Below are 15254 nucleotides of genomic sequence, written 5' to 3' on the forward strand. Positions count from 1 at the left end.
CTTTGGATATAGCATAACATTAACAGTCCAATCAACATATTGTGGATTGTCTAGTTCAATCCTCTGAGTGCTGCATCAGCATAACCACTGTATACCTATAACCATGTATCTCTTTCATTCATTTTTGTTGGGATTTACGAATATAAGGCTAAGCTTTCTGTGAACGTCAGGCATATCTGTTTCAGCATCTTTAAAACACACAGATTATCAGTTTTAGGAAATATCCAGATGGAATATTCTTCTGAGAGTGCACTGTGTTGATTCAGAACACCCAGAAGGCCTGAATCCCACCCAGCAGTGTTGCCAATCCCCTGCTGTTAACTGTTAGGCCAAATGGCAGACCAAAATCTAGTCAAATTAGCATTGGATGCACCATTTAATAGAGTAACCAACCATCACTGCAGCTGGCACCTCTTTCCCTACTTTCAGATAATGCTATGCTACTAAAATCCAACATGGCGGGCAATGACTTCCCGGAAACATTGTCAGGTATGGGGGCAGAGTGGATGCCTCTTCAGGCATATATGTTATATTACAAATTTGGGTTCTACTTATGAAATACTGAGTGAACTCATTGTATTACAGGACTTGACTAGTCCAATATGGTCCAATGGACCAATGTTTATATAGTTCAGAGTTTGCAAAAGTTATTTTTGTTGTGTTGTGTTGTTTTGTTTTTTTTGTTCAGGTGCCATGCTAGCTGGAAAATCTGGGAGCTGCAAACTTAGGTTCTCACTCCACACAGCAGATAAACAAAGAGGGAATGAAAAAACTTAAAATGTCTTTATGAAATACTGCAATACAGGGACTGAACAAACACAGGTAAGTATCTCAATTTCTAATTTTAAAACTTGGCTTTTGATGGACCTATGATATTCAAGACTCTTACAGCTTTCTGTGTATGTCAATAGGACAGATGCCTCTATTACTAATTCTCAAATGTTTACTTGTGTGAGAAAATTCCTGGGGAGAATGAGATGACACCTACACAGATTATGAAGACCAAGATAGGCAGATAGGAAAATATAATTTATCCTTGGGAGATTCAGACCTTGACATTGCTTAGAACTTAATCCCCTTTTAATGAGTTTGGGATGCAAGCAATAATATTCTGATGAATAAAATGCAGTAATTTTATAGCAGAAGCTGTCAAGACATTGCCCCAAATAAACCCTGTGCAGAGCACAAAGGCTTTGTTGGCTTGCATTCTCTGCCTGGAAGCAAAGAATGGGTTTTTCCTTCAGAAAGTATGAGTTAATATAACACAAACAGCACAAAACTGGTTTAATTCCTTCCACTCTTTGCCACTGCTAAAATAGGCTTTGCAGGTTTTTGGTGGACCACAAAAACCTGCAAAATTGGTTTACTTGCATATACATGCATCATATAACAGTGATTATTTTATATCACCTCCCACCTTGCTTTAACAACCTATATAGCTTACATTCAGTCTGTTCTTTTGAACATTTCTTCACTCTGTGTACATTTTTAATGACTGCAGAATTAGGTTTCTGGTATCTTTGATACAGAATATATAATGTTCCGGGAGGCATAGTGCCAAACAGCATTTAGAAAGGAAATGAACTTGAAATGCACTAAGAAATGCAAACTTCTTCTAGACAGAGTTTATGGATATGTTATGTAAACCTCTTTGCAGTAACCCAGTCTAGAGGCAATTTGCAAGTTAAGAATCAGATACTAGAAATATAGCCCAAAGCCTGATGTTGGGGAGCTAAGCCTCATAACACCAAGATACCACCTATGAAGGAACTATATTTGATCACTGGTTTGTGGATTATTCTGCTGGACACAAGCAGCATCTGTTTTTACAAAAAAAAATTACTCATGGAGTTACTAGGTGATGCATATATTACAATATCCTAATCCATAAGGTATGTGCATAATTAAATATGCATAACAGAATCATGTCTGTCAATACTGAAAGCAACAACTGTGGTTCATTTCCATTGCAAATTGTCAGTGCAAAAACTGCAGACAAAGTCATCTAACAAAGCAATATAGCAGCAGGCGCTTGATTAACAACCCCGGAGCTTCTTTTATCATTATCAACTATTTACAAAGAGGCATTTATATGTTTTGCATCTCTGGTGACCTGGCATGAAGCATTAAAAATACATGAATCACCAATGAAATTCTTGCACACCTTATGGCCTTTTAATAATGCAGAAATATTGGAATCAAGGTTATGATGTAGGTAAAAGAGAAAAAAAAGGAACACCAGAAAAAGAATTAGCCTACTGTGCATAGAAAGTAAAGCAAATTATGTAAATATTTAGCTCAACCTTCTCTTTTTCCTGCCTCATTATAAAAGAGTATACAGTATGTCCATCCTAACTCAACACAAAGTCTAAAAATATACAATACAAGCCATGTTTTGTTTTAAAAAAAAGTGTAAGAAAGGAAAGAGATAACAGATTTTAAAGAAAAAAATATAAATTACCTTAAGAGCATCCTGGGTGTCATCTAGACAGTAGACACGGATGTTATATTCCAAAGATGAGCAGATCAGTGGCCCAAAGATGGCCAGCTTAAGACGCTTTGCAGCTGCTTTGGTGATTGATTGCCCGACCAAGGCGTAGGTGCTAAGAGTTTCTGTCAGGATATGGCAGGCCTCTGGATCCAACTGGATGTAGCATGGGGTAGTGAAGTTTTCTTCTCCAACTACTACCACATCCTAAAATGGGGGTGGGCAGGGGTTTAGGAGTCAACAACATAGGGCAATGTTAGTGGTTTGGAACCATCCAGGTTTTAGGTTTTAATTATTCCCTGATCAAAGATGATACAGTGGTGGGCATTTCAGAAAGCAGATGGTAGAAAGGACAGTATATGAGACTAGTCAGAGGCATCACCATCGGGTTTACTTTATCTTCTTATTGAAAACATATTTGTGGTGAACCTATCATTGCAAAATTCAAGTTCAATAAATGTATTGCTTTTCAAGACAAAGTTTACATTAAAGTTGGGAATCATTTGGCTCTCCATTTCTCACTATTGTCTATGTTGATTTTTGGGAAGTTTGGTGTTGCAGATTAACCGTATCTGAAGAGATACATAATATCTATGTCTGGATTGAAGGGGAAAGTGCAAAGGCATATTTTCAGTGTAGGACTTTGCAAATAAGTGTTGTCCATTTTATTCACAAAGGCCTTTTAGAAGAGTTTCCCAGGTCATTACCCTACTTTTTGTTCACTTAGGATGGCTTCATCATGCTACTATATAATTATCCATCTTTTTCAAAATAACCTTTAAATTGATTTATTTATTTACTTACTCTATTTGTATCCTGCCTTAATCTACTCCAAAAGGGACTCAAGGTGGCTTTACGTATGGCAATTATTCAATGCCTTTGAACAACAAACAGTTAAAATACATTAAGTTAAAGATTTAAAATTAAAATTAAATGCACATTACAATCACTATTAAAAATCACACCATCCACAATTGTAATCCAGGGCCATTACAAAAGTCCATAGCTATTATTACACTGTAGTTAATCTCCAAAAGCTTGATCCCAGAGCCAGGTTTTCACTTTTCAAATCCTCTGTATTTATAAAATAAAAAATGAACAAAAATCAAGAGCATGATCCGAATCCTCGTGTATTCATTCACGGAGCTCCCTTTGTTTCCCACAAGGACATTGATCTGCACATTTGGGAAGATGTTCTGCTCTTGGTGCTACATGAAGTATATCACTGTGATATACTTCTATATCACAGTGAAAGAGTTGCAATTCCAACCAATAATCTTTGTTCCCACATGACTGTTTCAATATTTACCATAAAAAGGAATGTAAGCATGAAAGCTATAGGATAAGCTGATTAATGTTCTGCTAAAAGCATAATATACTAATACAAATAAATTATTGTTAATGGCTATATTTTTTTGTTTAATGTTGCATACATACAAAGGATGTCTTGCATATCTGGCAAAAAAGAACTGAACAGTGCACCATTTCCTATTCTAAATGTCATTTTTGTAAAACACAAAGCCCTGATGAATTCATGAAAAAACTTCTCTCCGTTGCCTCCAAGTAAGAAAGTTGGCAATACTAATGATATGAATTAACTACTGGATTTAATGCATTCCTAGCATGGGAACATATTCAAGACTCTTAGCTGAGGTCAGGGTGATGTTGCACATTGCAAAGGTAGCACCATCTTTCCTAAGGGGCAGGGAGAAAGGTATTATCTGCAATGCTGCTTCCACCAACCCCTGCTGTCCAAACCCTGAAGCATTTGTGCTGGCACTCATAAGATTGATTTGCCTCCAGCAATGCAAACATCTGTTCAATGAAGGGAAAGAAGCATAGTGATCTGTTCCAAAATGAAATGAGAGGATAAACAGAAGGATCAACAAGAAGTTTGGTGAACTTCTGCAAACTACATGCATAATGCCAGAAACCAATTTAGGACCTGCACTGTTCTGTGAATATGCCTATTAAGGACTGCAACCAAGAGAATCCCACAAACAATATGACTACAATATTTGGAACCCCTTCCATACAGCTCCTATATTACAAAATCTAATACCATATTATCTGCTGATCCCAGATTATCTGGGAGTGGAGGGATATATAATCCCGTTTAAAGCAGATAACCTGGGATTAGATCCTGGGATATAGGGTAGCGAAGTAGGGGCCTGATTTGTGCCCAAAAAACAGTAAAATGAAACAACGACATTAAATAATGGCTTTTCCTATCTTCTATGGGTTAGCTAGACAGTAAACTCCCTGTTGCATTCAGGAAACCAAAAGTAAGGACCCACGGTAAACATCTTCAAAAGGAGGAATCAGTGGATCCAAGTTTAACTTTATCAACAGGCTTTAAGAAAGACTAGAAATACTGCATACAAACTAGTACAGCAGAAATCATGAACTTGCATAATTGAACTTTGCATAAAATAGCTATCTGGACAAGGGATGGTGCCAGACTTCAGGACACCCTCAGATTCTGATGTTGTTACTCTTCTTTCCTACCTGCACTAGCCAGAAAGTGAAAATAACCTTGAGAACTAGTGTATGACGACACCAAAGAAAGTCTTCTTATCAAAGAAGAAAAACAAATCAAAACACAGATGATTCCTGCAAAACATAGATGATTCCAAGATGTAGGTGTAGTACAACCATCCCTCCACATTTGCGGATTTAACAGTTGCAGAATGTATTATTCATGGATTTAATTAATAAAACTTCTCTAGGTTGTCCAGCACAACTTTGTGGCCAACTTTAATTCAAACTTTGATTGGAGGAGGTAGCAATTCCTAGAGAGGTGTTCTACCAGGGTAGAAAAAAACCCAACATTTAAAAAAATCATATTTTTTTCATTTGCATGGGAGTCCTGTGCCCCTAACCTCAGTGAATTATAGGGCTAACTGTACAAGTTTATATGAAAACAATCTAGTACACTATTCATTACAAAACAAACCTAGTTAGATGAATTTGAGAATAATTAAGTGGGTGAATGTGCTCCAGTTCACTAATTTCCAGAGCTATTCATGTCCTAAACTAGATTGCAGAATACCTGGAAGGGTATTTTTCATTCTAGTTTTATGATATGAATTGATCTGTCCTAACCTGTCTTAGCTGTGAGATGTATGTCCAGTGGTAGGTATGAGTAAACTTATCACTAAATAGCTGCAAGTATTTCCACACTCAGCACCCTTCCACACAGCTGTATAAAATCCATACTGAACCGTATTATATGGCAGTGTGGAGTCAGATAATCCAGTTCAAAGCAAATGTTGTGGATTATCTGCTTTGATATTCTGGATTATATGGCTGTGTGGAAGGGCCTTCAGAGTATAGTCAAAATACTATTGTTCCTCTTTAGCTTGTATTGCCAATTTCTGGCATGTTTAGATGTCTCTTAAGTGGCCTCTTTTAATTTTTTTTTACTTTCAATGCTATTTTATAACGTATTGTTGAAGGCTTTCACGGCCGGAATCACTGGGTTGTTGTAGGTTTTTTCGGGCTATATAGCCATGGTCTAGAGGCATTCTCTGAGGATGCTTGCCATAGATGCAGGTGAAACGTCAGGAGAGAATGCCTCTAGACCATGGCCATATAGCCCGAAAAAACCTACAACAACCCATCTATTTTATAATTTTGATAATTAACTAAAAAGTCCTATTCTTCCAGCTAATCTATTACAGTGAAGATCTGTAGTCTTACCTCCCATTGCCCCTGGGCTGTTTGGTTCTTCAGCTGGATTTTCCAGTCTTCAGTGTTTGGTTCTGCACAATGGTGCATTGTTAGAATGACAGGCCGAGTCAGCAATGCTCCTGGAGGTCCACAGCTTACTACAGGCGTCAAAAGGGTTTGACTGTCTTCCACTGGGGGCCTGGCAGGGTTATAGGACAGAAAATCCATATGCATCAGATTATAATAAGGACTTTTATACAGATGAAATACATGGTTATTGCAATCAATGGAAAGTTTGGTACTAAAGTAAGACCTCTTATCTACAGGGGATATGTTCCTGACTGGGCTGAAACTGTGGATATGGCTGAACACCATTACATTACTTGACTTCTCCCAGCATACTGCACATTTGAATTAGAAGACCCAGAGATTACTAGAGAGATATCTTCTCTAAGAATTTGCTAGTCCTCCACTTCAATACTACGGTAAAATTCAAGTGAATGGAATTGCTTGGAGGATTTAATGAATTCCTTGGGAGACCATTTTCCCTTGAGCCCAGATAAGAGAATCTATGGACATGCTGCTGATCTTGTCAAAAAAGGAAGAGCAGGCTGATGGCTTCATGATGCATGGTTTTTTCTTTATTGACACCTCCATTATGGAACTCTTTTCCAAAGAAAGTAATGTGGAATGTGGGGAAAGCATCAAAAGTATTTTTTTACTGTTTGCAAAGTTTCCTTTTTTATTTGTGTCCCATGTTTTTTATGGAGGAGCCTTCATAGAGCTTAAGGACTTGTTTCTTTGTCACAAAGTTGCTCTACTGTTTACATTAGGGATATTCTCATAGACATGAAGGAATAATTGTCCCACTGCTAAAATATTCATCCAAAAGGTCTATTCACAGTTTGCACTTATCTAGTGCACAATTAATTTCTGCAAAAAAAATATATGCATTTTTGTATAGATTAAGTTCCAAATTGAGAAGGTCCTCAACCATCCAGCATTCTCTTCCTCTTGTTATCTGGCACTTAAGAAACAGACTTTTCATCTATCAATATTTTGAATATTCTTTTCATCCTCTTATCATTCTTCTCAATATTATAAAAACACACCCCCACCACTTCCAGACTAGATATGTTGTTCAGTCTATGCCCACAACCCTCAGCTATAATGAAACATCATGAGCCAGTCCTCCTTACTCCTTCCTCCCTGTCTATCTGTGAATTTCACTGAAACCAAAAATGGCATTCCCTTCAGGTCAGAGATTATATAAAGGCATGTGGACTGTGAGCTATAATAGCCTACCTACAACCTAGAAAATGGGAATGGATGCTTTTAATTACTCGTTTAGAGAAATCTTTGTCTACAAAAAGTAAACTGTGTTTACAGTAGTTTAACTTACATCATATCTCTGAAAGAAACCAGGGATCTGTAGTTTATATAAGGTTTTAAAATATACCATTAAGTGATAACATTCACTCTTCTCTCTAAGAGAACATTTTTCAGATTTCCCTAGAGGGTAGCAAGATAATCACTTTAGGTTTGTGGAGTACAGATTTCATTAAAGCAATTATGTTTGCTCTCTCTGTCACTCTGTCTACCATTTGGGTTGCAAAAAAATTGAAATTTGCTTTTTTTTTCTTTTTTGACTGACATGCAGTTTTAATAACTATGCTCCAAGAAAGTAAAGTGAAAGAATACAGAGTGAGAAAAGGGAGATGAATAACTCGCAGGAGCAGATGGTAACCCTTCCAGTCATGCTAAGTGAGGATTTTGCAAATCTAAGATTTTGTTGTCTTCCTACTGCTATTTTATGCGATAAAAATGTTTTGCATTTTACAAATTAAGATCAAGTCTGTCTCAAACATCCCATACCTGTCTGCTTTTTTCTCCTACATAGAACTTTCCTACTCTTTTTATCATTTTCATTTCCTCCTCTTTCAATTTTAGAAAAGGTGAAAGGAAGCAAAACAAAATGTAGCGCAGTTTTGTTTCCTATTGTAAATATACTAAATAGGGTAATCTTCATACATTTTTACTAAGGGCAAAGAGGCTTACCAATGTAATATTTACCAGTCAACCACAATGAGCCTCTCTATTTTATAACCACTGTCTAATTCTTTTGTCCAGCAAGGAGAGGCAATAAGGTTATAGTCGCACGGCGGCTACCCAGACTTTGGAATGCCTTCCTTAAGGAGGCTAGGATGTCCCCTTCATGTTTTCCTCTTATTAGCATGTGTTTTCTGTTCTGTTCTATTTTCTGTTCAGACGGGCTTTTAGGAACTAACTGTAACAAGTGGGCCCTTGGTATCTACTGGAGTTTGGTTCCAGGTCCATGGATGCTAAAACTGTGCTCAGGTTTCATTATGAACAATGGCATAGTAAAATGGTATCCCTAAGGGTATGTAAAATAATGAAATGAAGGTTTACTTTTGGGAATTTTAAAAACATTTTCAAGCCATGGATGGTTGAATTCATGGATACAAATTTGTGGATACAGGGGGCTTTTTATATAGGTTTTACTGTTGCGTCTATATGCATTTTAATCTGTATTTTAATTGTGTTGAAAGTTTGGACTAGGCCCAACATGGCCACATTCTCCCACTTCCATGGAAATCACCAGTTTTCACTACAAAAATAACTTGGGGGAGGGATAGCATGAACAAAATTATGGCAAAATCAAACTGTTATGTAAGAAAGAACACAAAGATGTAATTGCTGCAATGAAAACTGTTGTTTCTTTATTAAACAATGTTGGAACAACTTATCACCATAAAGTGATGTTAATCATTTAATTTTAATGTACTGTTACTAACATACATAGTAATTAAGAAAAGTCTCTCCACTATTATATGTAAGCATTATAATTAAGATGAGATTCATTCAAGAACATTTATTTGAAGTGACTAAGAGAAAATCAATGCCTATGTTTTCAAATACTTCCTTAGGACAATGGACCTAACTAATGTAAGACCGCAAAGAGTCCTTAAACTGGCTTTCTTTAATAAATTATCCTCCAAGGTTTTGGATGACAATTCCGTTCATCATGAACAGTCATCAGAGATTATGGGAGCTGTAGCTGAAAAATGCATCGTGTTGGAGAAAGCTGCCCTAAATCATGGTGAACTTGCAGGAATGTCCTTGCCACTAGTGAGTCTTCTTTGGTAGCAATGAGGAAAGAGTGTGCGACAGCCTGGGAGCAATGCCAGCCTTCCATATGGACTGTTAGGATTCCCAAGTTGATGGCTAATAGTAACACTTTCAGCAACACCCTCATGCTTTTAGATATAATCGAAGGAAATGCTCTGACACCCACAACCTTTACCCAGCAGAAAGAGTGGCTTTATCGAGCCACAGAGTGAACATTGTCAAACTCAAGCAGTAGCAGAAAGACAAGAGAAGGGATCTAGGGAGATCAGAAGGAGAGAAAAATGTTTTTGGAATGTGGAGGTGGGAAAACAAGGAGCTGGCACGTAGGACTCTGAGGAATAACACTTTTCGGCTTTTAGTCTGTGCTATTAACAGTTGCCATGTCATATTCTGAAGCAGGCCCAAGGGACTGCAGGTCTGCAGCAAGTGAGCTTTTTGTTCATGCCTCTGATGCTCACAGCATAATCCTTATGCCTGTTTACTTTATGCTCAGCCCTAAACAGGCATAGTTAAGTTTAAATCTCATTGAATTCAGTGAGCTTCATTTTCAAATAGCTGTGGTTAATGCTGGAGTTCTGTATTTACTTTTGTACAGTACAGTACAACCCTTGACTCTCTGGGATCAGTATCTGCAATTTCATTTATCAATATCCAACAAAATATGTTCCCTCTAGACATTTTCTAGGTCTTCCAACACAGAGCTATGGTATTCTTGGGCTGCATGCCCTTCCTTTCAATATGGTTTGCTATTATGTGCAATTTTTAATATCCACGAGAAGTCTGGAAATTAATATCCCATGGATACAAGGTTTGTACTGTAATGCAAAATCTCAATGGTAAAGTCCACTTAGCAATTTAGTTCTCAAACCATTGCCTCAACTAGAGATTCTTTCTGTTGGTTTTGGCTTGAAGAATCTACGGTCATGCTAAACTAGCCCTGATTTAGGGTTCCATGACACTGATCCACCATGTGCTGGGCTTTTAAGCCCAATATAGTTATTTGACAATTTTAAATCATATCACAGCATAATGAAAATCATGCTCACTGCAATGTCAACCCACTGCTAGTGGTTGTAGTAAAATGGTAGCAGTGACCTTTAGAGATGACTTAAGAAACCAACAAAATGATTACTAAGAAGATTAAGAAAAACCCAGACATGTGCTTATTGGGTTCGTTTCAGGAGAGAATTAACAAAGAAGATGTAGAAATTTATATGGCAGCGAGAATCATTATAGAGAAATCTTTGAAAGGGGGGGGGGGTACTTATTGAGAATTGGAGAAAAAATAGTAGAGTATATTCAAATGGGCAAAATCTCTAATGGCATAAGGGGAGGAAACAATGAAGAATTTACTAGAAAATGGAGACTGACCTTTGGGTATTGAAAAAAGAAAATAATATAGAATTTGAAATAGCCAAGGGGGGGTTTATTAATGATAAGGACAGATTTTTGTTAGATACTAGTTCCCTATGGTGTGGTGCTGGAAGTCATGGGTGGTGGTTCATGGGTGGGAATGGGGAGGTGGCGGGACAGGGGAAATAATACTTGCATTTCGTTGTTGAATCTTGAAGATTGTATATTTCTTTTTTTTCTCATAAATCACAATAAAATTATACAACAAAAAGTAAAATGGTAGAGATTAGGCTTGGGCAGTTTCGTTCGTTAATTTCGTAATTCGTTATTAATTCGTATTTAAATTAGCTTACGATCCAATATTGAGCCATGCAGGAATAGTGTGAGGAGTAAATTAGATTTGAAACAATTTTTTCAATTTATTTCGTAATTATTTCATAATTCTTTCATAATTATTTTCGCATGTCTGGTGCAAGTTTTATAGTTGTTGTTTGTTTTATCACACCAACAGTCAACAACAGAGGGAGAGGGAAGCTTCAGAAGTTCCCCCTGTCCCATTTGGAGGTTTTTTTAGCATATTGCGCAATTGCGTCCGCCATTAACAAATCGATTCGTAATTATACGAAATTTCGTAAATTTTGAAATTTTTAAAAGGAAAATTTCGGAATTCTTTTAAAAAACGAAACACGATGGATCCCTAAAAACGAAATGAGTTTAGAAACAAATTTTTCCATTGTTACCCAGGCCTAGTAGAGATGGTGTAACTAGTTATAGCAAAAAGATATTAAATACTTAGTCTGATGGACATCATATGATGAGATATGGATCTTCCCCTTCAACTGTAAAGATCCAACTGGACATGAAATCATAGAAACTTAAAGGACACCTAATCAGAGGAAAGAGGTTCAGGAAAGGGGAATTATGGGTGAGGACTACAGGAAGGTCTTTCTGACCATAACCTAATTTGCCACAAATTCTCAGCTACGTGCATTTATCTTAGCTAAGGTAAGTTATTTTAGAAGAAAAGCATTTGGTCAGAAGTCACTGGAAGGAAAGATAGGAGTGGTGTCTAAAACACCTCACCTCTGCTGCTAAAGAGTACAAAAATCCCTTTTGGGATGGTGTACAGAGGGCTATTGTGTTGTGTCCCAAAATATCCCACATGTTGCTAGTGTCAAGCCCCATAAGGGCTGATGCTGCTTTATCTTGTCAGAGGGAAGAATAAGTTTCGCATTTCACATGGTTGCAGCTCAGAGTGCAACATTTCAAGGTGTTAGTGACGGCAATTTACACATCGCATAGCAGTAATATTTTATGCAGTATTTAATTTTTTTAGTGTTCACTTTTACATGAATCAATTAAATTGCATCTAAGTAAGAAAAGCAAAGTGATTGTTAACACCATAATTTAATATCCATATTCCAAACTCAAACATCATATGGGAAAAGAGCTATCGTTAAATGTCTCCACCTGCACCTGCATCCCATTCCTCTTCTGACTCTGCTTCAACACCTCAGCAGCATTTCAACCTTGCTGCACACACAGAGAGACACACACACTTTGCTTTCTCCCAGCAATTAGTGCTAGAGCAAATGCTTTGTAAGCAGAACTTCTCTTACCTCATGTTCTCCTTGCGGTGAACTGTCACATACATTTCATACACTCTCCCCTGGGGAACGGCTCCAGCAGGAATCAGCAAACTTACTCCTGCAAAACAAAAACAACAGTAAGGCAGAAGCAGAGAAAAGACTGCAAAACAGAAGCAAGCTAGAAGCCTGTAAAGATGCAGCTAAGCATACCAACATCTCACTCAAACCATATAATGTGCCTCCTCCTGCTCCTGGTGTTTAAGCCTGGCAATTCATTACTTACCAGAGCCTCCTGGCCTTCTCTTCTACATTTTCCCCAACCTGTTTGTCTTATTTAAGGAACAAGCAAATGGCTGCTCTGCTCCTTTTATTGTACAAATTGTGGGAGAGTGGCAAAATTGTATTTCCTTTTCTATACAACATTGAGAGTTAACATAGTGTTGTGGTTTGAGCATCACTCTGGAGACAAGGGTTCAAATACCTGCTCAGCCATGGAAACCCACGGAGTGTCTTTGGCCTTACTAAGTCACTCTCTTTCAGCCTCAGAGGAAGGTAAAAACAAATTTGCTTTTAACAAACTTTGCTAAGAAAGCCCACAATAATGTGTCATTAGTCAGAAACAGCTTGAAGACATGCTACAGCAATAATTCTAAATAGCAGTAATTGGATTGTTTCTCTTTTCATTTCTTACTTAAAGAAACCGAGTAAGGGACCAGAATTGTACTATGAAATAGTAAGTACCCCTCACCCTTATCAACCCTAGCACAAAGATTGTACTATGTGTGTTGTACTATTATTACTATAACTCTAGATACCAGAATTCATATCTTCAATTATCCATGGAGACCCACTGGATGTCCTTGGACAAGTCACACTCTCTTGACCTCTGAGGCAGGCAAAGGAAAACCTCCACTGAACCAGACTTGCCAAGGAAGCCCAGAAGTAAGTTCTTCATAGGGTCACTATAAGTCATACATGACAACAATAGAGAGGGAGGGTTATGCTTCGTTCATATGATCTGAGAATTAGGATACAACACAGATTACAACTGTGAAAAAAAGGGAGCCAGCCATGGAAGTAAAGTATATTTTCTGCATGTACTAAGGCTGGAATAACAGAGATTAAAAATTAAGAATGCACTTAACTAGATCTAGAGGCTATATTCTCTAGAGAGGGGCTTTTGGAGAGATATATGAAATTGCTTCTGAGAGGATGGAACGGGAAATATTCATTCTACACAATTTACCAAGTTAACCTATCTTAGAAAGCATGCCTCTTCGGGGTGCCAATATGTCAGCCTTCCACAACTGGAGTCTAGTCAGGCAAGGACAATCATGCCCCAACTGGGTGTACCATGTTGGGGATATATTGCATGATACACTTGCATTGTAATGTTCTCTGTAACTATAATTGGCAATTCTCTCTTTCTCTCTCTCTTTCTCTCTGTGGTGCATGTGAGAGAGAATGTGAATGAGTGGGTCCACATGGCTGGCACTAGCATTAGATAGGAATAAAATTCTAGGAGTCACAGAAAGGATTCTATTTTGTTTTTTGTTTTTACTTAGTTCTTTTTGTGTTTGTCCTGCCACAGGTAATCAAAGGTCTTTGAGGATTTTCCATTCTATATTTCAAAATAATTTAGCAGGTTTCTGCTACAAAGTCACAGCATCAGATTTAACTAACTAAGGTTGGATGGGCCCAACCAAATGACAATTCCACATTGTCAACTGTACATTTTACTGAGATTCCTATAAATTATAGTACCTCGTGTAAAAAGAAACCAAATGGCTGAATTTAATTGTGTACCATGCTGTGGAGGGAATTTCTCCAGGTGATGTGGAATGTTGTTTGGGGTGGCCTGGTGTTTGTTTTGAGGAGCTTACCTGCAGTTAATGCATTAATAATTGCTGTGATCATTAAGCATTTATGTGTTTTGTGCAAAAACAAGACTAGCAACTGATGATGTACCTTGAAGAAGAGCATTTCCTGTCAATGGAGATTTGCGATATTGGGTTTCATAACTCATGTTTTGTGTTACTGGGTCAAATAAACTATTAAGGCTATTCATAGAGCATTTTGTTAGACAAAGAAATAAAGTGCTGGACACCACATCAGTTTTAAAAAAATGACAGAGTAATAACTGCAAGATCAACACTCATTTTTCCCTACTGCGAAGGTAAAAAAATAACATTCAATCATATTCAGTACACTTTGTGCCAATTTTGGTTCTTTGTTTGTGTGTTATTTCAATATGTGGTGGGTGGGTGGTTCTTATTTGCTGTTCTCATTCAGGTAGAAAAGTGCCAGACCAGTCACGTATATGTGCAGCTTGCATCATGACTTCACATCTTGATTTAAGACATGTGGGAATTCCCAGAGGTGCAGATATAAGAGCATATCTTGGTTGTCTTCATGCAATTTGGTTGCTTGCCTTGGGATGCAATCCCTTCCACCAAATGGAGTTGTTTTAGAACAGTATGAACATGCTTCATGGATCAGAGGGCTATTTTATGTGATCTCTTTGTAGACTCCAGTGGCACAGTGAAAATGGCATTTTGAGTGACCTGAACTAACTTTTCAACATTACAGAGGATAGTTTGGGCTGGTTGTTGAGTTCTTTTACTGGCTCTTCGTTGCTGGTTTGAGGGGCAAAATGGGTCAACTGAAGTCAATTTATTTATTTATTTATTTATTACTAGTACTTTTACCCCGCCCTTCTCAACCCCCGGAGGGGGACTCAGGGCGGCTTACAAAGAAGGCAGAATTCGATGCCTATACATAATAATACATAGTATACAAAAATATAAAAACAATATACAAAATGTAATTAAAACGATTATCACAATAAAACATCAACAACTGGTACCTAGGACATTGTATAAACATCATATAAAAACATCATATAAAAGTCATTCTTATAATCAGCGTTTCGTTTCCAGAGTTCCACATGACCAATCCGTTAGTCAATTTCCTAGCCATCAATGGAGTTCTTCTTTATTTAC

At 37.5% G+C, this 15254-nt stretch overlaps 1 protein-coding gene across 5 annotated transcripts in view; it reads right to left on the reverse strand.

The window, feature by feature from the left end:
• UNC5C (unc-5 netrin receptor C) overlaps positions 1-15254 on the reverse strand; it is a 370394-nt gene that overhangs the window by 22597 nt on the left and 332543 nt on the right. For all 5 annotated transcript variants that reach the window (XM_060779209.2, XM_060779211.2, XM_060779210.2 and 2 more), the window contains 3 exons: positions 12283-12370; positions 6191-6359; positions 2462-2695 (listed from right to left, as the gene is read on the reverse strand). In XM_060779209.2, coding sequence (XP_060635192.2) covers positions 2462-2695; positions 6191-6359; positions 12283-12370 — 491 coding nt within the window. The remainder of the gene's footprint in view (positions 1-2461; positions 2696-6190; positions 6360-12282; positions 12371-15254) is intronic.

The sequence above is a fragment of the Anolis sagrei genome, chromosome 5, assembly GCF_037176765.1.
Source record: "Anolis sagrei isolate rAnoSag1 chromosome 5, rAnoSag1.mat, whole genome shotgun sequence".
Lineage (NCBI taxonomy): Eukaryota > Metazoa > Chordata > Lepidosauria > Squamata > Dactyloidae > Anolis > Anolis sagrei.